Source organism: Zootoca vivipara, chromosome 15 (genome assembly GCF_963506605.1).
Source record: "Zootoca vivipara chromosome 15, rZooViv1.1, whole genome shotgun sequence".
Lineage (NCBI taxonomy): Eukaryota > Metazoa > Chordata > Lepidosauria > Squamata > Lacertidae > Zootoca > Zootoca vivipara.
This window is the reverse complement of record NC_083290.1, coordinates 27,617,801-27,641,593: the sequence shown is the minus strand read 5'-3', so window position 1 is coordinate 27,641,593 and position 23,793 is coordinate 27,617,801. Positions and strand designations below refer to the sequence as shown.

The following is a 23,793-nucleotide window of genomic DNA, read 5'->3' as shown; positions in this document are numbered from 1 at the left end:
CACACTTCTTCAGGTACACTGAAACAGAAGTCACCAGATGCTTATATATAGTGAGAGGGTGGGGAGGGGTATTACTCCCTCCCTGTGGTGGGAGTGGGTGGTTGACTGACTGATAGCTGTTGACGACTGTTAATGACTGCAATAGGTCTTAAAGGAAAAAGCAAGTGGTGAGATGGCTAAAGATAGCTTTATCGTGTATAATGAGATAAGAATCCAATGTCTTTACTCAGACCTGGTCTCTCCATGGTTTTAAGCTTGGTAATAAGTTGCAACTTCTCTTTCCAGTCTATTTCTGAAATTCTTTTGTAATAAGACAGCTACTTTGAGATCTTGTATAGAATGTCCTGGGAGACTGAAGTGTTCTCCTACTGGTTTCTCTGTCTTGTGATTCCTGATGTCAGATTTATGTCCATTTATCCTTTGGCGTAGAGTTTGGGCACAGTTTGTGATGGAGAAATTCTAGAGAGTTCTGTTCACAATTCTGCTGTTGTTGATGCTGCAGCTGTTGTTACATTTTTTATCCCTTCTTATCTTGAACTGGATCTCAAAGTGGTGTACATAGTTATCCCGCTTCATCTTATCCTCAAAACAACCCTGTGAGGTAGGCTAGACTGAGAGACTGAGCTTCATGACTGAGTGGGGGCTAGCACCCTGGCCTGACACTTTAACCACACTGGCTGTCCTAGGAAACATGGGAGGGAGGAGAGAGCAATGGTGACGTTGGTCACTAGCTACCAGTTCCTTTTTTCACTGAGAATTTGAAAAACCACAAAATTAGAAAAATTTGTGTCAATTGAAAGCTTATGTACTGTCAAACCCGCAAATATGCTTTGCTCAGCCCTGTACTATATTCCTCCACGAGTGGGAGCCTGGTCCCTTTGAGAGGCACAATCGTTTTCTCCAGTCAAAACTATTGTGTCTGTCCAATGCTCAGAAATTTGAGGTGACCCCACATGACGATTTCAAATGAGGACTGTGGGGTGTGCACCCCTCAATAAGATTTGGGCCACCCTGCATGAAACATCCTCACTGGGAACTAGTATCAGCCAAAGACAGCAGCATGTTCCTTCAGAATCTTCATCTCTTTTCTGGACAAGGTTTTGTGGAGGTGTCCATGGTCCTGAACTGCAACCTATGATTCTCTCAGCAACCAAATCCTTCCCTTCCCATCCTGTCTAACAGGCGATGGAGCTCATTGCCTTTAAATTCCCCAGCACAAGGAAGGAAGCAAAAAGAGGAGAGCGCTTTCGATTTAGTCGTGCTTGCCATTAGACACCCTTCAGGTGCTAGCAATATTATGCCACCATTTCATTATCCATTAACGCCAGGTAATAATAATAAGTACACAAAAGGTATTTGCAGCCCATTGGCGCTAATGAAGGGAATCAATCTCATTCAGTGCCCGTTCAGCAGCTGCAGGCTGGAGATGGAATATTATCCAAGGTTAGGTGCCAACTGTCTTGCCGACAGAGGACCCCACCAGCACTCAGTCTTGCCTAGCTGCCTTCATGAGGCAAACGGGGGCCGACAGTCAGACACAGCTTTGCAGCTGAAGCTGGCATCTTTCCCTTCTCATTTATTCAACAAAGAAACACCAGATAATGGTAAGTTTGTAGATTCTGTGTGAAGGTAGCATTTCCTGTGCTGGAGTGGGGAGGGTTGAAATGCTGAGTGTGTGTGCTGAATTTGTGGTGAATGTCCATGTATGGTAATTGTGTGTGGTTTGTTTGTGCCATGGCCACTGCAGACATGTGACACTTGAAGGCAGTGCTGTAGCTATGGGGGCTAGCTGGTTTTTTGCCCTGGGTGAAGCCTCCATTGAGGCTCTCAGCCTGTGTGTGTGTGTGTGTGTGTGTAAATGTGCATAGCGGGGTACCAAACTGGGAGTTTGACCCAGGTGAAATAAGGCCTCTGCAGCACAGTCAATAAGGCCTCTGCAGCACAGTCATCTGAAGAAGCAAACAGGAAGAGTGAAGAGGATGGAAGAATTGGAAACAGAAGAAGAAGTGTGAAGAAAGAAGAACCAGGAAGATCCTTACTAGGGGCAAACCAAATTTCTCTTACTCCTACCACTGAATCACATTACACGCCGAATGGAAATCTTGGGTGCCTAACAATTATCACATCATTGCTGATTTCAAAGTTAAAAAAAATATGTATTTTTATTCCACCCTGTTACCCACAGGGCACTCAGAGCAGCTTCACAATGTGAGGATTATTATTATTTTAATCAAATGCAAAAGTGCTGTTTAAAAAACACAACTACAAATGAATGAACAGCAACCATCTAAACTACAATACAAAAACCAGGCAACAGTAAAGCTGTAGGACCAGGTTTAGCCAGGAAGCCTTTGTGAACAAGAGGCGAGAACAAGAACAAGAGGACATGGGGGCATTAAAAGATGCCATTAATGAAAGAGAAAGGAAGAGGAGAGGATAGAGTGACCAGGTCACAATATGTCAGGGAGAATTCAGAGGAGAGAAAGTGACAGAAGCAGTGGAGCAGGGTCTCGGGGCTGCTGTGGAGCCCTTCAACAGCCCAGAGGCAGAGGAAGTGGAAGAGTGGGCAGAGATTAGCCAGGAGGAGGAAGGGCTCAGGGATGTTGCAGAGCCCTTCAACCGCCCAGAGGTCTGGGAAGGGAGCTCAGACTCTGGAAGGGAGGGGGCTTTCAAATCAGCACAGACAAGGAGGGAAATGAAATGTAAGGGTCAAAGATGTCTCACATGATTCCCCGAATCTGACTCAACAGGTTCGGACGCATAATCCTGAACTGTAGCTGTTTCTTGTACATATGTAATAAAGACTGTAAATATCCAGCTGACTGTGCCGGGGTGTTAATGCGAAGGGGAGACACCACCTTTGCACAATAGGAAATGATGTTCCAGGTACTCACATGAAACTGAATCTGAGCAATGCTCCCAGTCTGAGTTTGCAGGATACGCCGCTCAGGGAGCACAGACACCAACTCCCATTCTCCATCATTTAGAAACAACTTCTGGTCACTCTTGATCTCCTCATATCTCCTCCAAAAAGCAAGATCCACATCCTGAACTAAAAAGGATGCAGTGGAAGAAAATTACATAACTATTAGCCATGCACATTTAAGATCAAGTCCAGTGGTGAACAAAATGTTATCTTACAGCCTCACTGCACATTTAAAGCACATTGCATCCCCCAAAGATTCCTAGGAACTGTAGTTCACCACTCACAGAATTACAATTCCTAGCCCCCTCTGCAAACTTAACTTCCTAGGATTCTTTTCCTGTAATGTGGAGAACTCAGAGGGAGCAAACAGAGTCAAGAAATTAGTTCTCATGATGGAGAGAAGCCAGACTGTGGCTACCTATCATTCCAAGGTATATCTCCTTGCCCCTTCCCACTCAGAGCAAACTCTTGTCCTGCAAAGTAAGGCAAACATGAAGCAAAATAAAGGCAGCCTGTATCCAACACAAGAGTCTAGTCTCCCAGTTGTTAGAAAAGCAATCAATCCTGCCCAAAAAACCTGTTTGGGGGCTTGGATTCTCTATGGTCAGTTGAGAGGCATCTCATCTGGTCTGACCAGACTCCCTGTAGTTCCTCCCTTTGGCCAGCACTGGGTGGTGGTGTTGTAAAAGCAATGATTGAAACAGAGGAAGTTGCCTCAGACCATTGGTTCATCCAGCATGGTATTGCCCACACCAGTGTTCTTCAACCTTGAGTCCCCAGATGTCAGTAGACTATAATACCCATCAGCCCTGGCCATGGGCTAAGCTAACTGGGGATGATGGGAGTTGTAGTCTGGCAACATCTGGGGGCCCAAGGTTGAATAAGTGGCTCTCCCAGTCCTACCTGGAGATGCTGGGGATTGAACCTGGGACCTTCTGCATGAAAGACAGCTGTTCTACCACTGAGCTACACATTTCCCCCCCCCATAACATCCAGTCCCTGGGTTCAGAAGTCCTGACTCACCTGTGTGCAAAGCACTGCTGAAAGTCAGGGTGCAGTTCTGTGTGTCAAATGGGAAAGTGTACATTTCCAGGATGCATGCGGACACCACCTGCATGGGTTTGTAATTCTTGATCACACCACTGGCATTCAAGTAAACGAATGGGAGATCTGGGGATTTGCTGGCATCCACACTATACCAGGAAGAGAGAGAGAGAACAGAGGAATATTAGTTCCATTGCTAAATATTGCATCTTTTGTTCAGGCATGAGTGACATTTGTAGCCTCAGAGCTTGGGAAGTAGGGAATGGAACAACTCCCCTCTGAGGAGTTGTCAAATGTCCCTTCTGAGTTGTTCCATTCCCTTGATCCTTTTGGTCCTCCCTCCCTCCCTCCCTCCCTCCTTTCTCTTTCTCTTTCCCATGTATCTGCAGAAGGCCTCCAAGGCAGCTAAAACCAATAAACCATATTTATTACTATAATACTGCATAATAAAACGCCACTGAAAAGCAACCATATCAAAACATCTTCAGCTTAACAACTGCAACCCGAGGTGAAACCTACTTAAGAGAAGTTTATGGGTCCCTGAGTCACCATCATCTCAAACCAACAAGGTCCACACTTACGATTCACCAACAATAATATCAGGAGCCCAGATGCGGTGAATGGCCAAAGAGATTTCTTGGATCCCATCATAACGACTGGAATTCCAAGTGAGATACTCATCCTTCCAGATCTGCAAAAGAGAGAAGGGGAACATATCCAGCTATTTTTAAACTGTAAGCAGGACCGGCTCTAAGGCAAGGCTGGGTGGCGCAATGCGCTAGGTCGCCGGGCCGCCAGGGAAGCGTCGCGCAGCTGTGCCTGCAGCAGCCGCGCTGGAAAACGGGGCGGGGGGCGCTGGAGGATCTTTGCACCGCGGCACCAGGGTGCCATATACGCTTAAGACTCCCCTGACTGTAAGGTAAAGGTAAAGGGATCCCTGACCATTAGCTCCAGTCATGACCGACTCTGGGGTTGTGGCACTCATCTCACGTTATTGGCCGAGGGAGCTGGTGTACAGCTTCCAGGTCATGTGGCCAGTATAACAAAGCCACTTCTGGCGAACCTGAGCTGCACACAGAAATGCCGTTTACCTTCCCACTGTAGTGGTACCTATTTATCTACTTGCACTTTGATGTGCTTTCGAACTGCTAGGTTGGCAGGAGCTGGGACCGAGCAACGGGAGCTCACCCCGTCACAGGAATTCGAACTGCCAACCTTCTGTTTGGCAAGCCCTAGGCTCTGTAGGTTAACCCACAGCGCCAACCACACCCCAAACTGTACTAAAGTCAAATGTATCATGATGGAAGCTGAGAGGAATCTGTTTAGTTTTTGGTTAAAGAAGTGGGGGAAATGGGTAGGGGTTGAATTTAAAAGTGGGGGGGGAGAGGGCTAGTTGGGTTATTAGGGAGGCCTGGCTTACTAACAATTAACAGTTGGTGCACCACCTCGTACAGCAAGGATATGGAAGCTGTGGCCCTCCAGATTTGGGGGGACACACACCATCAGCCCCAGTCAGTATCGTCTTACCTGCCGATACCAAATGCTTGTTCTCAGTTTTTGATTCTGAGCATCCTGGAAAGGAAAAAGATGTCAATTGTGCAAATCATGCAGACAACAACAATCATTATGATGGAAGACAGTGGAATCAGGAAATTATCATTGTTACACATTTGCCTAGAGAGTTAAACAGGTTTCACCTATTGTTAAACAGGATGTTTTCATGTGGCTTCAAATCATCTCCATCCCTGTCTCTCCCGTTGTGAATTCAAACATCATGACTTGCATGGAACTAGATCCACCTAGGTGTTCTGGGGACATGGTTCAAGAGCCCAGCTGGTGTTGGACATGGGACCCAAGCCGTGCAACTTTTTTGCCTCTGTCTGTCTCTGGTCAAAGGTGGGAACTGCAGGGAGACCAGCCTGAGATTCAGAGCAGGTCATATGTTACTTTATGACTTTCCTACAGGAGGAATAGAGAACCCGAGACCCTCTGGACGTTGTTAGACTCTAACTCCCAGCATCCCCAGCAACTAGTATGGTTAGGGATTATAGAAGTTGCATCTGCAGGTCCACAGATGTTCCTGAACGTTGTTCTGGGTTAGGCTTGTATGCCGGTTTAAGCAATGAGGAAACAGCTTTGCCTGTTTCTTGTGCTGGCTAGAATTATTCTGCCTTATTTCATCGCTGCCTTGCCCCATCTCCAGATTTGCAAGAGCTGCACCTGGAATCCAGCTAAGAAAGAAAAAGGGGAACCAATCAATTTTTCCAAATGGACAACTCTCTGGAGGCCCATCTCCATCACTGTCTTCTCTTACACCTGGCTGATGCTGTTTTGTTGACCCTCGACTCTCAGGTACCCCCCTCTGTCTGCTGCTCCTTACAGTAAATTACCATTGACAAAATGGCACACCGCTGCAGGCTGTTGACACTATAAACGAATCACCCATCTCTCCCTCCCTACCGCCCTAATTAGTTACTCTGACATTAATCAGGTTGCTAAGAATAATGCATATTCTCTACAAAAGCAGGGCTTGAAAACTGGCCAGCGTTGATTGCCTTCCTCTCTGGAACGTTCACAGTTTGGAAGCATCCCTTCCTAGCAAAGAGAATAACAGAGAAATAATTGCAAGGGGGGTGAGAGAGATATTTTGCCATTGTGCTGGTGAAACGGCCACCATACCCCATGCATGCTCAGGCCGAGAGGAAAGTGGGGGGGACCCCAGCTCAGAAAATATTTTGAAAAGTTTAAAAATGGTAGTCCCACTTTCCAAGGAACACTGCCACATTCCCCACACACACACACACACCTATAGCCTCGCAAGCGGCAGGATGCTAATTCAAGGACACATTTCAGACTGGCAGAAGCACTCAAGGAGGGCGTGAATGGGGCTGGTAAGAGGTGTTGCTCTAGGGCAGGCATGTCAAACCTGCGGCCCTCCAGATGTTTTGGACTACAATTCCCATCTTCCCCAACCACTGGTCCTGCTAGCTAGGGATCATGGGAGTTGTAGGCCAAAACATCTGGAGGGCCGCAGGTTTGACATGCCTGCTCTAGGGAAAGGAGGTGCAGTTTGGGGAGAGATCCTGATGGCCAGACAGAGAGGGCTGGAGGGCTGGATTTGGCTAGCAGGCCTGAGATTCCCCACCCCTGTTTTAAGTCTTCTTATGCATAACCCCACATTGTATGAACAGCTAATTCTTTTTTTAAAAAAAGATAATTTTATATTAAATTTTCCAAATAAACAAAAAAACAGAAAAAGCCTAATTACAATTTATCTTAAATTTCCCCATCTCAATCTTTCGCTCCGCCGAGCTGAGACTTCCCTCCCTCCCATCATTCGGCTTTATTTCTCACTCCTGTCTTGCAGTTCCTTTTTTATAAATATAGATAAGTTCACTTTGTAGGATTTATTTCAGTCCCGCAAGCATCTTTAAACTTCTACAGTTCTTCTCCATAAAGTCAATAAATTTACTCCATTCCCTCTAGAACTTTGTCTCTCCCTGGTTTCGAATCCCCTTATTATCCCCATCTCTGCTTCCAGCACCTTCCCTGCTTATCACTGCTGTATCAGCACTCTTTGCTTTGGGCAGCCCATTGGCTGTTGACGTTCCCTCCATCCCTAGTGCCAGAGTTGAGGGAGTTGTGGGGGTGGGAGTCTAAAAGTAAAACTTGACTCCCCTTCAGAGTTTTCCTCCATGCCAGCTGGCCAATATAATTGCTTCTCGCGTTGTGCCATTTGAAACTATTCCTTCCTCTCTCGCTTTGGGTGTACATGTACGGATCCCCTTCCATCTTGCTTGTTAAAAGCAAAGGATATTTGGGAGAATTGGAATTCATTAGTCTCCCTAACATAGGAAGCCTACTTTAGTCTTAAATTGGTGGTTAGCAAACATGCAGATAATTCCTCCGCATTCTTATTTATCTTTCCCCCAGTTCGGCATCCTGTTGGAACAGCTGCCTCGGCGTCTGTCTGGGAGGCTCTAAGTCAGTGGAGTGGAAGACGGAGGTGCGTGGAATTCGGCACTGACGAAACTCAATCTAAACAAATTGGAGCTCTTTCTCCATTGACTAGATTATCGGTCTAATCAGATTTCCCCAAGGCCCTCCTAATAACTGGAGAGTCTCAGACTGCTCCCCGCCTTTTATGTGCATGGAACAGGAGGCAAAAGATCAACAAAAGGAGTCGCAGGCGACAGGGAAGATGGGGCGGGAGCACTTTGCGTGCTGCAGTGCCTGCCGAATGGCTCCTCTATTAGCGTGCACACCTGCCAAGGCCTGGGAGGCGTCGAGCTCTCTTTCAGAGCCAACGGCAGCGTCTGACAACGGTGATTACACAGCCAAATCTCTCCTCTGATCACCGGGGGGTACAAATACGGTCGCCTTCAGTGTAAGTTGATCGTACAAAACAAAATGAGCAAAGTCACTCCCTTGCAAGCTCTGGGCCCTGTGGAGCCACTGTGCTTTCCATCCTATGGGCATGGGAACCTGCCTGATATGGAGCCAGACAAAAGCAAAGTCTTCCAAAATGTTCGAAAACCAAAGCCAGGGGCGGAGGAACCCTCTCCGGCACCCGGGGCAGGATGCCAAAGGGCGGGGGGGGGAACCGCCTTGGCGCACGCAGGGTGACCGTATGGACTGCGTATGTGCGCCAATCCCGTATGAACTTGGCATGTGCGGCATCCTGTAAGGACTGCACATGTGCGGCATCCCATACAGAGTGTGCATGCACGGCAGCCCGTACAGACCCCTGTATGGACAGCGCGTGAGAGTGGCAGCCCATACGGATGCCACGTGAGCGGCGCCCATATTGACTGTGCATGCCCTCGGCCGCTCTACAGCTGGGAGGAGGCAGGGACCATCTTGTCACCCCCCAGAGTGGCACCCAGGGCAGCCTGCCCCCTCCGCATCCCACTTCGTATGCCCCTGACCAAAGCGTGGCTTCCGATTGGCTGCAGGAAGCTCCATCGGACATTCAGGTTCCAAAGAATGTTCACAAACCAGAACACTCGCTTCCACGTTTGCGGCGTTTGGGATCCAAAACGTATGAGTACCAAGGCGTTTGGGATCCAAGGTACGACTGTATTGTCAATTCTGACAGGCAGTGATTCTCCAGAGTTTCAGGCAGGAGGCTCCTCCGGTTCCAGCTGGAGGTGCTAGGGACTGAGTTCAGGACCTTCAGCATGCTAGGCAGATTCTCTACTACTGGGCTCCAGCCCTTCCCTCTTACATAGTGGTCAGGGATTGAAGACCCCTTACTATTGCTGCAACAGAGTCCCAGCCTCCAGCAACTCAATCAGCACAAAAGGGGAGCTTTTTAGCAACCATATGCTCCAGTTATAAGTATTTAGGAACACTGAAAAAGCAGGGTGCTTCAGTTTCTAGAGAATGGTGTGCAAGTCATATTATGTAGTATGAAACCTCACGGAAAACACAACTTGAGTCACTCCAGAAGGAGATATTGGAGCACTCCAAATCATTTGCCCAGGTATGTGCACAGAGAACAGTATATCTAGCTTTCAGAAAGGAGGGGAGCTTAAAAGCTCTTTCTGTGGCAGGAAAACCTGGTGTGGAAAGGTCTCTGCCTTGCTTACCAGGCTCTGGGAAGATTTTGCATGGCCTCTGGAGGCCATGAAATCTCGTGAGATCTCGGATGGCCCTGTAAGATCTTGCAAAGGCCCCGCAAGATGATGCCGGACTTTCCCAGAACTCAGTAAGCAAGTCTGAGAACTTAAAAGCTCTTTCCACACTGGGAAAACCTGGCACAGAAAGAGCTTTCAAGCCCTCAAACTCGCATGTGTTTCATTTGCATGATTGCATGCTGGCCAGCCACCAAGTGCCTAAAGCTGCACTCGGGCAAGTTAAATGCACACAAGCTGCGAGTCAACTGTACATGCATTTTTGCACACATTACTTAGCTGGAGGCCAGCACTGCAAAGTTTGAATTCTGAAAGATGGTTCTGTTTTAGTTTGTGTGTTGTCTTGCAAAGTTCCTATCAGGGTAGGTTTGCCTTTAAAATGTTGGCTGAATCAAATCCCTGGTCTCTGGAAGTGCTGCAATATTCTTCTGCAGATCTTCCAAAATTGCTGTTTCAGACAGGCAATAATTACAGGGTTCAATTTAATGCAGCCAACCCACGTTTAGACCTCAATGACTACAGAAGCACATCACACATGGGCTCTAGCCCCTGTTTAAAGGTGATCCCTTGCAGAGACTTCATTGCTATTCTACTCTGCAGGTCAACAGCTTTAAATGAGCTAGAAGCTCTCTTTACCACGTCCAGTACTGCATGCACAAAGAGGTCAAGATAGACAATGGTGGGCTTGCTCCAATTTCTGACAGGCCTCACTCCCTTGTTGTACTTCTTCAGAAGCCGCCGGGTCAAGCGGTGTAGTGTGGAGTTCCTGGGTCGCTGAGTGGCTGCAGCCAAAGTACCTGGCAAGCAAAGAGAATCAGGTTATTAGATGTGATGGGAACATGACAGAAAGCTGACAACACTTTCTTGGGAAGCGCTGTTCTTCCTGAAACACTTGGACCCTTCAGGATGGGACAAAGAGCCTAACAGAGAGGTATTAACTTAAAGCCTGGAGTGGGCCAACTGGCATGTGGACTACCACCCCTGTTGAAGTAAGGGTAGCAAAAATGCAGCCAACAAAAAGGCAAATCTAAAAAAAAAAGTAGTATAAACACCGACAACTGGGAAACACGGGCCTGCGAGTGCTCCAATTGAAGAAAAGCCTTTACCAAAGGTGTTGTGGGCTTTGAAGACACTCGAACTCAGGACAAAAGGGAAAAACATGCTAAGAGAAAGGCCCACTTGGAAAACCCTCACCATGATCAACTCCTGCCCACTCTATGTCCCCACTGTGGAAAGGCGTGTGGATCCAGAGTTGGCCTTCACAGTGACTTACAGACTCACTGTTAAGACCATGTTTATGGAAGACAATCTTACTCAGCTACGAGGGATTGCCAAAGAAGAAGAAGAAGAAGAAGAAGAAGAAGAAGAAGAAGAAGAAGAAGAAGAAGAAGAAGAAGAAGAAGAAGAAGAAGAAGAAGAAGATATATATGGTATGACTGGTGCCCTTCTTTAGCAATTAAACCAATGTCCAGACTTTAACATTCAAAAACTTTACTTGCAGAAGCTTATACTTATAGACGAATTAAAACAATATTTACAGTCACATGCTTATCCAAGCATGGGCTTACAGTCTCTTCTTCTAACTTCCAAACAACTGTATTTTCCTGTTTCCAGAGCTCAGCACTCAGCCATCTGTATCCCAATGAAGCCATGCCTTGCAGGTCCTATGAGAGATTTCCACCTCCTGCATTTTTGCTCTCTTTCTTACAAGCAGAGAAGAAACACTCGAACACACTATTCAACTTAGCAGTGTTCACAGTGGCTTGTAAAACACAGCCAGCTCGCTTCACATAAAATGGAGTCTATCCATAGCTGCCAAGTTATCCCTTTTTTAAAGGGATTTCCCCTTATGCTGAATAGGCTTCCTCGCGAGAAAAGGGAAAACTTGGCAGCTATGAGTCTATCCTTCACTAGTTAGCCATACCTCCCATGTGGCTAACGTTAGCTAATCACACAAGAACTACTAGAGATGTCTCTAGAATTCAGTTACCAACCATCAAATTTAAACACATAGTAATGCATACATGCATTTACAATTTCAGTGAATTAAATTACTATACTTAACAACCCCCACAGGGTCCCATCCTCTTTCTAGTCTCAGCCAGTGTGGTACAATGGTTAGAGTTTTGGACTATGACTGGGGAGATGGGGTTCAAATCCCCGCTCAACCCTGAAGCTCACTGGGTGACCTTGGGTCCATCACTGCTTCTTGGCCTAACCCACTTCTCCCTAAACCACTTTCTCCAACCCATTGACTGAAATGTGTCGCCGTCTTCTTCTTCTTCTTCTTCTTGGGCAATCAAACATAGCCAAGTAAGATTGTCTTCCATCAACGTGGTTTTAACAGTGAGTCTGTAAGTGACTGTGGGGGCCAATTCTGGATCCACACATCCTTCCACAGTGGGGACATAGGTTTCCAGGTGGGAGTTGATCATGGTGAGTGTTTGCCAAACGTGCCTTCCACTTAGCACGTTTCTCCCATTCATCCTGAGTTCGAGCATCTTCAAAACCCATGACACCTTTGGTAAAGCCTGTTCTCCAACTGGAGCACTTACAGGCCAATGTTTCCCAATTGTTGGTGTTTATACTACATTTTTTTAGATTTGCCTTGAGAGAGTCTTTAAACCTCTTTTGTTGACCAGCATTACACTTTCCATTTTTAACTTCGGAATAGAGTAGTTGCTTTGGAAGATTGTAATCAGGCAACTGCACAACATGACCAGTCCAAATGAAGTTGATGTTGAAGAATCATTCATCCTCACCACCACCATATCTGTATCCAAGGCTGTGATGCTGTGTGTACTTAGTGATTTGGATGTTATAAATACCCAGTGAACACAATGGAACTTGCTTCTGCACAAATATACGTTGAATCAGGCTGTAAGATTCTTAAGGCTTCTGTCCCTACCAAGGGAAGCAGAAGGAGTAAAGCTCAATCTGGTAGTTGGATAAGTTTGGCATCAGTTGCCAGGTGCAGAGGTTGCCTGTGGTTAGGAAAGAAAGCGGTGTTGGTTTGGCCTTTGCGCTGCTTCTGCCTTTCTCCTCTGACAGCTCATGTCACATGACAGCCAGCCTACTGCCTTTCACCAAGCTCTGAAGTCACATTAATTTTTAAGATAATAGACTATGTGTTTCCAGTTAATGGGCTTCTTTTTTCATTCAGTGTTCTGCAGATCTCATTCAAGAATCTAGATTCACAGAAGTGAATGTGGAATAGGAATTAGTGAACCCCGAAAGCCACATGGTTTGGGAGCTGATGAGATTGTGCCTGATCCTGTACTCAGATAATTTAGTTTCTCTCTCTCTCTCTCTCTCTCTCTCTCTCTCTCTCTCACACACACACACACACACACACACACACACACACACACACACACCCTCCAACCCACCCACCCAGGAGAGAAAAAGAGCCAGGGATGCGGGAGCATTTGGGCGGCGGGGGGGGGGGAGGGAGATACGGCGACCCAGAATTGCAAGTGACACATTCCTGAGTGGCCCCTCAGAAATGCAAAAAGATTCTCTCCCCCGCCCCCTGCTCACTGTTCCGGCTGGCCCTTGGGGAGCTCAGCCTCACCAACTCATTGGGCTGAAGCAAATTGGCAACGTGTGTGAGCAAAATCTAATCTGCAGGGTCCGAGATGTGCGCTTTCTCCCACTCGCCGGGCCTCTGATAGCTGTTTTGATGAGCTGCTGAAGGGACCAGAGTTCCAGCAGGAAACTGTAAATGAGATGTCCTCTCTCAGCACTGTGAGGCTGCTTATGTCCGTTTTTTATGAAGGATGCTATGTCAGGAGCTGGGCTGGGAAGCGATCCCTATCTTTGATCAATGTCACAGCAACCAGAATGTTACGGACAGGGCTGCAGGTGTCTTAAACTCAGCAGAGCTTGCGGAATAGCAAGCCCTGATCTCATCTCAGCCAGGAGGCAAAAGCATATTTCCTTCCTTAACTGGAATCAGAATGATAAAAGGAATGTTTTAAAGGGGAAACTGGAATCAAAAGCACCTGAAGAATAAACTTAGTTTCTAAACTCAGGGAATATACGTTAGGAATATGGTTTATGTTCTTGTTAAAGACTTGGTTGGGGGATATGGTTAGAGTACAGACTAGGACGAGGGAAACCAGGGTTCAAATCCCCACTCAGCCATGAAGCTCACTGGCTGACCTTGGGCCTGTGTTCGTTAGAGAAAGAGGTATGATATAAATGCATGGATCAATAAATAAATGTGTCAGCTGTTAAGAGAGCAGGTGCTCAAAGTGCCAAAATATTTTATTATGCACATCGTGTTTTCAGAATTATGAACGTGCTTCATTAGTGGCTGTGCTTCTTACCACCAACCTGTAAATATAAGCACCTGTGGCTTTCACCTTCGCCATTTTATATCGCTTCTATTGATTGATTTCATAAAATTCAAAAAAAAACTTGATTATAAGAAACCTCAAGGTGGTTCACAAAAGATAAAACAGTAAAAAAAGTATAACCTTACTTTAAAGTACCCAAAGCTTAAAATACTAAAACAGATTAAAATTACCCCAACTTTCTAAGCATCTGTGTAGGCTTGTCAAAACAGAAATGTTTTCAAGGGGCACCGAAAAGAGTACAGTGAAGGCACCGGCTTACTCTCAATAAGAAGAGTGAGTCCCAAATATGCACACACTACAAATTGCAGTAGCTTAACTTGGAAGTTGTCAGATGTCTCTGCCCAGGAATGGCTGTAGCAGCTGAGTATCAGGCTGCTGCCAGTGACTCCCATGGCCGGTTGCCCAGGAATGTACAAAGACAAGGAAATGTTTCATACCGCCCACTTTTTATTCAGTATTTACAGAGAGAGGCTATAGAACCCAGCCTCTTGGATAATGGCATTGTCCCGAGTGAATCTCCACCCCTGCCCCCGTCTCTCCCACTTCCTCATTCGTCACTTCTACGGGTGCTGCTACGTGCCCTTTGTCTTTGAGCTCTCTGCTCTCCTACTTTCAAGGCTCGCCAGGTGCTGGGAGAGGGGGGGGTCTGGAATGCTTTCTAAAGACACTGAGTCCATCAGCTGTCACCCCATTGGTGCTCCCTCTTCCTTCTCCTTCTCCTCTACCATGATTTCCCAACTTTTTCCCTCATCTGCTTCTGAGCTGTGACCTCCCTCAAACCCCTGTTGTAATTCTGTAAACGGTCTTCCTCTTCCTCCTCCCTGGAAGGGTCAAGCTGGGGAGGCAGTCTCCACCATTCCTCCTCTGCCCAGTCCCTGACACTGACACACCAGTCTCATCTGGTAAAAGGCACTCTACCACACTGATGTCACCTGGGCCTCTATGACAAAGCTGGGTTGAGGAGCACACCACATTGTGAACCTGATCTTTTGGGACAGTTGCTCCCAAACTCTTCCCATCATGGACCAGCAGAAAATTCCTGAGGATCTTGGAGAACTTAAAAGGTTTTTTGCCCACTGTAGCAAAAGGAGAGCACCGTGCTAATTGATGTGTGCTTTTTAATTGTGTTTTTGCAGACAGAGACCACCCAACAGAAGCTCACGGACCACCAAGGGTTCACAGGCCAGTTTGGGAAGTCCTGCTTTGGGGCAGAGATGGGGAATCTTTGGCCCTCCATATCTTGTTGAACTACAGCTCCTATCACTCCTGCCCACTGCCCAGGCTGGCTGGGGCAGATGGGAGATGGAGCCTACCAACATCTGGAAGGCTACAACTCCCTGCTTTGGGGTAAGTGCTGCCCCATTCATAAATACGGGTTTGTGTCAGTTGCAGATTTTTAAACTTGATGCAATCCCCAAAACAGTGCAATGCATGGAAGTCCTGCTGAAGAATCAACGCCTGCTGGCCTGTGTCCAAAATGGAACCAAGTTAGAGACTTTAACCTGCTACACTGATTCAGAAGTCAAAACCAGACGTTTCCATGGGGACAGCAATGCTTGATGGAGTTAATGATGGTGCTAAAAATAAGCCTAATAATGATCAATTGTCGGCTATGGCGCAATATCGTTTCAAGCTTTGTGCCCACCTGTCCCCATTGTGGCTACCACCAAGGAACGTGATGCTTCTGGGCTGCTTTCCAGCAAGAACTGTGGAAACAAACAACATGCTTGAGCTAATGTCAGGGACAGAGACAACTCTCATCATTAGCAGCTGCATATTTCCTTCGGCAGCCTGGAAGCGTTGCAAATGAGGCTCCTAAAACTCAACTGTCAACGGAGCTAAACAAATAGACATTGTTGATAATAATAACACCTCACCTGTGTAGGAGCACGCAGGGAAGTAAGGCTGAACTGGCCACATTTCAAAGCTGCAAAGTATCTTTTGGGTATTGGTCCCCTGTAGCAAACATTCACGTGCTTTAATCCTCTATCATCTGGGAGTGTCAGAAACCATAGCTGCCATGTCTCCCGTATTCCCTGGGAAACCCCCGTTTTTCCAGCCATTTCCTGCTGGCAGCCCGGATTTTTTTAAAAACCCTGTAAATCCCCCGGATTCTTACCGGCCTGGGGAGGCTCCTTCTGCGCATGTCTGGAGTCTCTGGACATGCACAGAAGCGATTTCTGGCACAGCAGCCATTTTGGAAATGGGCAGAGCATGCGTAGAAGTGACTTCCGGTGCCGCTCTGCCCAGTTCCAAAATGCCGCAGCTTGAGTTCCGGTGCCGCGCCGCTGCCGGTCCTGGATTTTTCAATCTCGGAGTTGGCACCTATGGTCAGAAACATTCCTCACCAGTTTGGCCGCAGCTTGGGAGATGTGTGCAGCTTCAGTGAGGCTCTGGGTTGCGATAGAGAGAGACCACTGGAAGTGTGATGCAATCAAGGGAAGGGAGCCGCTTACACAAGACTTTGGCATCATTGGAGCAACCCAGAGAGGGAGAAATACTTGCTCCTCGTCAAGAACCAGAAATGTCCACTTGGCTTCTCATCCTTGAGAATTTGTTTATTTCATAAGATTTATACACTTGACTGGGGGGGGGGGGAACCTCAAAGTGGTTTACAGAGAGAATAAAACGACAAAATTATAAGCATGAAGAATTAGCAACAATAATTTAAGACTTTTGAAAAGTTAAAATAACAATAAACTAAAAACAGATTAAAGCTTGCATCAGCTTTCTAAAGATCTGGGCAGGCTTGTCGAAACAAAAAAGTTTCATCAGGTGTTAAAGAGTGTGCAGCAAAGATGCCTGCCTGATATCATTAGGCAGGGAGTTCCAAAGAGTAGGTGCTGCCCCACTAAAAGATTGAGTTCTTACAAATGCAGAATGGGTGTTACGTGACACCTGTAAATGTACCAGTTCTACCAATCGAAGCAGTCAAAAGGGAGTATATGGGGTAAGGCCATCTTGTAGGTGCCTGCGCCACAAACTAGATTTAATGAACACTCATATCAGAGTGCTTTGTAAATTGATAGTCATAGCCTCTTAAATACTAACCTTTTAGTATATAAGGCTCTTCCACTTCTGTTTAGTGCTCCTAACTCTTCCTTTATATTCTTTTAGCTTCTTTTAGATTCTTATAGTCTTTTATATATACCTTCTGTTTTAATATTTTTTAAATGATTGTACCCTACCCTACTTAGGGATGCGGGTGGCGCTGTGGGTTAAACCACAGAGCCTAGGGCTTGCTAATCAGAAGGTTGACAGTTCGAATCCCCGTGATGCGGTGAGCTCCCGTTGCTCGGTCCCAGCTCCTGCTAACTAGCAGTTCGAAAGCACGTCAAAGTGCAAGTAGATAAATACCTACCCTCCAGCGGGAAGGTAAACAGCGTTTCCGTGCGCTGCTCTGGTTTGCCAGAAGCGGCTTAGTCATGCTGGCCACATGACCCGGAAGCTGTACACCGGCTCCCTCGGCCAGTAAAGTGAGATGAGTGCCACAACTCCAGAGTTGTCCGCGACTGGACCTAGCGGTCAGGGGTCCCTTTACCTTTACCTTTACCCCCACCCTACTTATGCTGGTCTATGACCGTAATAAAGATTTGATGGTGAATCTTGTAGGTAAACTGTTCCCAAGTTGTTAAGGGCTTTATATACTAACACCCAGTGCTATTTTGGTAAAAAAAAGAAGTGCTAGAATTCACTAGGAAAGCCTCCCTTGTTCTCTTCTAATGGCAATGGCGCCCACCTGAGAGGTGCCAGAACTAAGTTCCAGTGAGTTCTAGCTGAAAAAGAGCCCTGGCAACACCTTGAACTTGGCCCAGTACCAAATAGACAACCAGTGCAGGTCTCTGAGCACAGGTGTAATATGCCGACAAGGCCTCACTCCCATCAGCAGTCATGCAGAAGCACTCTGCACTAACTGTGGCGGCTTCTGGATCAAGCACAAGGAAAGCCCCACATAGAGTGCACTGTAGTAATCTAGTCAAGAAGTAACTGACGTATTAACTACTGTAGCCAGGCTTTCCTGGGTAACTGTATTCTGCATCCATGACTCCCAGTTGCCTCTGCTTTGTGCAAAATCATGGGTTCACACACAGAGAATGTCCTGACTATAATTGTCTTGCACACAGAAAATTTCCTTCCCTAAAGGGGTTGAAATACAGCATCTCTGCACTCATTCCACCTCCTGCAAGTATGTCCTGCTTTTGTGCATGCACAAAAATCATGGGGGCAAACTTTCCCCTAGGCTGTGCCACTTCAGATTGCAGGGGGAGGCTGGCAGTTTTGGATGCCCCCATAATGAAAACAATCGCCCTGCCTGTATTGGTGTGTTTGCTTGCTTGTAGCATTTGTATGGCTGCTCATCATTCCCTGAACGGCTCACAAGCAAAAAGCCATGAAATGCAAGATGGAACTATCAAGATTTTAAATACAAAACCCAGCAAATGGCAGCATAAATATTTGATCAGCAGAGAAGAGTAAAAAAACATTTCTGCAGCAGAAGTAATGGTAACATGACGGTAAAGAGGGGATTACAAGTGAGATATTAAAATCACAATTTTAAAAGTCCAGAGAGAACAACACCAAAAAGTATTCAAGAGGCACTCACTCAGGCCAAAATGTAGGCTCAAAGCAAGCCTCAAGGAGTAAGGGCAGGTGGGTTTTACGACCATCGAAAACGTCTTCTCCTTTGGGTGACTGCTCCATCACCAAGAAAAGAACAATGCACATCACTTTAAAAAGAGGACTAAAAGGGGACACTGGTTTGCATGTTAAAAATTTACATAGACTAAGTTATAGATATGCATTTGGAGACAATTACTCTAACTTTAATAGAAATACAGTATATCTCCCCTCAATGGGGAAGACTAGGGGCAGGTAGCTTGTGTTTATGCTCAGTTTGCTGTCCCGGTGGTGAAATTTGTTGATTGGCAACTTCTAATGGCCCCTTGCTCTTGCTCTGTCTTCGTAGAAATCTTTAAACTGGGCAGCCCATCAAATAGAGAACTGTCTTCTGTACAGCGAAAAGACGTGGCCACCCTACCTTGGTAGCCACCTGTTGCACCCCTCTTGACAGGACACTCAGAGTAGGTCCTGGGAAGTGGATCTTGAATTTCAGGTGGAGGTCTCTACGGGAGAAGACAATTTTTCAGGCACCCTGGCCCCAATGCCATGAAGGCTTTAAAGGTGAGAAACAGCAGCTTGAAATGGGTCTGCAAATGGACTGGGAGCCAGTGCAGCTGACAAAGCACAGGAGTCATGTGATAAAAAACACCCAATCCCTGCTGTATTATGGACCAAGTGCAGTTCGGATACATGTAAAATCCAGCATGTTTGAAAGAAGGGCTCTCACCGGCAACCAACTTTTCTGCTTGCTTCTACACCTCCCCCTACCCCCACCCCGCAAACAGCACTAAAACATGCAAAGTGCTACATTCCAGGTCAAGCATTATTGCCACCTGATTTTGCTGCATGTGGCTATAACTTCAAGGAGAATTCCATCTCCTTATTACCTTTCAGGGTGGACTTCTGGCTAGCCTGCTGGTTCGTTTTCTAGATCACTGGTTGTTTTGTGTGTATTTTAACCTCTTGCATTAGTTGACATAAACCACCCTGAACTGTGAAAAGGTGGCTAGGAAGCGTGTTAAATGAATAACTCGCATACTTGACTGCTCAGGCGTTCAGCTGAGAGTGCTAAGTTGCTGAACAAGGAGTGTGAGTGTATGAATTGACCCAGCGATCAAATCTTTCCCTCCCTTCCACTCTCTCCCAAAGTACTGGAGTCAAAACTGTATCCTCCTCAGGGCAAGGACCTGCTTCGGTTGCCCTGAAAGATGCCATGTATACAGATGGCAATGTAATAATAACATACCTGAAATCTTACCTGCAACAAAAACGAGGAGCAGGAATACCTTCATCAGCATCATTATCATAGCTACCGCCTGGTAACTCACAGAATCTGATTTTTCCCAGGAAAGGACTGGTTCTCCAGCGTCTCATCAAAGGAGGAGACAGTTCTTAAGCAGGAAGTGCACCTTCTCTCTTCTTGTCCGTTTCTTCATTGCACATCAATGAAATGCCCAGCACCACCAGAATTTCAAGCTCTGGAAGCCTCTCTGCGCTCCCACAAGATCTAACACTCGCCACCTCTTCTGCTTGGGAAAGTGATCACAGACAGCATTTTAATTCCGCTGACGTGCTGGTGCTAAGTGGCTGGTGGCAATTGGTCTGGAGACGAAGATTTGAGGTTGTGGGGGGGTAAGAAATCCTACTCCTAGCTGGATTTCGCAGAATGCTTTTACCTGGGAATCTGTCTTATGCGACGGTCTTTGCAGTAATAATAATAACAGCATCCCAAATAGGTCCTCTGCATCAGACTTATGCACTGGCATCTCGGGCATTGACAGCAATTAACCGCACTGTCTTGAATTACCTCGGGTAATGGAAGCTTTCTGTTGTCTAATGAAGAACAATCACTAACACTGTAAGCCAAGGAGGAGGGAGGCTGGTGTTGGGAGATCCAGACTGCATGTCATCTTCTCGTCTCAACTCCCTTTAATTAAAAGACATATGCTGTGCTGTGATGGATGGGAGAGCTTGGCAGCCTCATCTCAGAAGAGAAAGGAGAGCCCCCTTTTCAAGCAAGACTATTCCAGGGGACCTGTCCACTACTGGCCTGGCAACTGAAGCTTGGTTGGCAAACACAAGGGCAATGTTTTAGAGGGAGCCAGTGACATGGGGATCAAATCAAAGGGGCACCATCTATTGTCTCTCTTCCCATGTGTACCAATATAGGAGCAAAAGACTCTTTAACACACACACCCTTTCCACTTCGATGGACCAACTTTTCCTTCTTATCCACTCATTTCACTTAGATTCTTACAAATGGGGATGGCCATTTTTATTAATTTTATTGCCCACCCTCCACTAGTAAGTCCCAGGACAGGTTGCAACAATTTAATATTATTTCTTGAAATAGTTTTTATTTGATTTTACAAGTGTAAAGTTAAAACAATACCAGGTACATATCCATATACAGAGATTTCTCTGAACCTCAAGACTTCTCACCATCCCCTCCATGTGTCCTGTTGTCAACATTTACAACTGCATACTATTTCACAATTTATATTTTGTATCTGCCCATATTTGTAGCGTTTGTTACATTACAAATGTTATTAGAATCCTGCTAAAGTTTTCATCTACTTACCGTGCTCGCCTAAATAAATTATAAATTTTCCCATTCTTTCTTGAAGTTCTTGTCTTCTTGGTTCCTGAGCTTTCCAGTCAGTTTTGCCATTTCAGCACAGCCCAACAGCTTGCTTTGCCATTCATCTTTCTTCTTTCCATCTCTGGACTAGTAGAATCCGTGTGGCTGTTGTCACATACATAAAAAGTCTGTTCTACTCCTCTGGGATGTTGGCACCTACAATTCCTAATAAAAAAGCTTCTTCTTCTTCCTCTTCTTCTTCTTCTTCTTCCTCTTCTTCTTCTTCTTCTTCTTCTTCTTCTTCTTCTTCTTCTTCTTCTTCTTCTTCTTCTTCTTCTTCTTCGTTATTTTAAACATTTCTTTCAATTCATTATATATCATTTCCCAGAAAGCTTTTATTACCTTACACGACCACCACCTATGGTAAAAGGTACCTTCTTTTCCTTTACATTTCCAGCAGGCATTTGTACTTGAGGTCACAACAATTTAAAATACAATATCAAAAACAGTTAAAACAAATGACAGTCACATGAATTTGGGTGGATCCAGAAAGCACACGTCTCAAGTGTCAAAGACCAGGGCAAAGAGGTGTCTTGGAGGCCTGGCTGAGCCTCTCTGCCAGGTCTGGGGAAACGCAGGGCCAGGAACAGCATGCAGCCTCCAGGCCCTTCTATCCAGTCCTCAGGACTCTCTCAAAGCTATGCCTCCTCTCCCTGGACTGCATTCTCCACTGGTCCTGCTCAATGTCCTCCTTCAGTTCTTTAGCCTGGCAGGAATGTGCCCCTGAATTGCTTCCCAGGATGAAGATTGAGAGAAGCACAATAGAGAAACGTTGGGCTTTTGCATGGCCGGAATTTAGGCTCCTCTGCAAAGGTGGAAGTCACGCCCATTGCTGTGCCCACTTTAGCCTCTGGCCTTGCCCTGTTTGATGTGCTTGCCCTGTTTGATGTGCTTTCCCTCAAACCAGTTTCTCTCTCTCTCTCTCTCTCTCTCTCTCTCTCTCTCTCTCTCTCTCTCTCTCTCTATATATATATATATATATATAATATTTATTAAATTTTCTGTTTTACAATTTAGAATATTCATTTATACAACCTTAAAATATCAATGACTTCTCTTCTTCTCTTTCCATGGTTCATTTTACATAGCATAAATCCTTGCATATTTTATAGAAACTAAACCATTCAGAATTTCATTATTACTTTAGAATTTCATTATTATTTCATTATCAAAACTTTTTTCCTCTGTTGATTTTATCTTCATGCTGACAAAATTTTCAAGCATACACAATTTCTCCCCATATATTCAGTGGACATTTTTCCAATCTTCTTTCAAAGAATGTTCTTCTTATTCTCCTATTCTATACGTTAGATCCGCAAGCTGCGCATATTCCACCAGTTTAAGTTCCCATTCTTCTTTGGTTGGGACCTCACTCATTTTCCATTTTGGGGCTAACGAAACATGGGCCACCTTAGTGGCATACATAAATAGCCTTTTTTGACACCTGGGAATTTCCACCTGACACTCAAACGAGTTTCTATCTGATTAGGAAGCAGAAGCCACGGTTAAGCCGAGATGTTTGTGTGTGAGGTTTTTCAGGCAGCCGTTGCGTACGCATGGATGACAGTTCTAGTGAGCTGGAGTTCATCACAGAGAGATAAATCAGAGAATGCAAATAGGGCGAAGGCACACACAAACACTTGCGATGTAAAAAGCAATTTGTAATACAACCAGCGGGGTGGGGTGGGGGGAAGACCTTGCTGCATTTCTAGCCGCTAACATGTACATAGCCTCTGATCCTGCCAAAGTGAAGGGCTTGGACAGATACCCTTTGCCACGTGCGTGGGGTACCCCTGTGCCTCAGGACTCTGCACCATCACCCAGCGGCAGAGCAAGCCGATTGGGGGCCTGGGGCGGCGTGCGTGCCCTGAGCCCAGGGGCGGGGCCACATGCGTGGGGGCGGGGCCAGTCATGGGAGGCAGGGCCAGTCATGGGAGGCGGGGCCAGCCTGGGCAGGATACTCCGCAGGGCCTCCGAGGAGTCTCCTTACCTCCTCCCACTCAGCCGCCCTACAGCTGAGGGGGAAGAGGCGGGTGGGCCGTTTGGGGCAGCACGGAGCCTGCTGGTGCCCGAGCCACCGCATCACTCCCAGGAGTGACGCGTAGCTCGGGCGTGCTGCAGGCCCTGCGGTGAGAGCTGCTTGGCAATTTGTCACCCCCATCAGTGGTGACCCCCTTCCTCCGCCCCTGCCATGACCTCCTGGACCCCAAGGGAAAAGACAGCAATGAACCCAGACCAACTCCACAATTAGCAGTGCTGGATTGCCCAATAGGCAGACTAAGTACATGCTTAGGGCACCAGCAAAGCAGGGGGACCAAAAAAAAAGATTTTAAAAATGGTAAGAACTTTGTTCAGCTTCCTTACACTCCGCTACACACTCTTCCCCGATTTTTCTATTCTGTTTCTAATACTTATTCCCACACACCTGTATGTGTCCTACTAAAGCCACTTCCGCACCTGCGTCGGAGGTGGGGTTGTGGGCTGCCCGACTGTACCATCGCGTAGGGGCTGCAAGCTCAGCCCCTACGCAATGGTAGGTTCCCGCCTGCGTCACCCCCCCCGACC

General features: G+C 46.4%; 1 protein-coding gene across 1 annotated transcript in view; it reads right to left on the bottom strand.

The window, feature by feature from the left end:
* Positions 1–23,793, bottom strand: part of HTR3B (5-hydroxytryptamine receptor 3B) — a 36,311-nt gene that overhangs the window by 3,498 nt on the left and 9,020 nt on the right. Inside the window, exons 2-6 of the mRNA XM_035140019.1 lie at positions 10,243–10,403; positions 5,498–5,542; positions 4,552–4,661; positions 3,950–4,119; positions 2,895–3,052 (exon numbers count right to left, since the gene is read on the bottom strand). Of these exons, the coding sequence (XP_034995910.1) occupies positions 2,895–3,052; positions 3,950–4,119; positions 4,552–4,661; positions 5,498–5,542; positions 10,243–10,403 (644 nt within the window). The remainder of the gene's footprint in view (positions 1–2,894; positions 3,053–3,949; positions 4,120–4,551; positions 4,662–5,497; positions 5,543–10,242; positions 10,404–23,793) is intronic.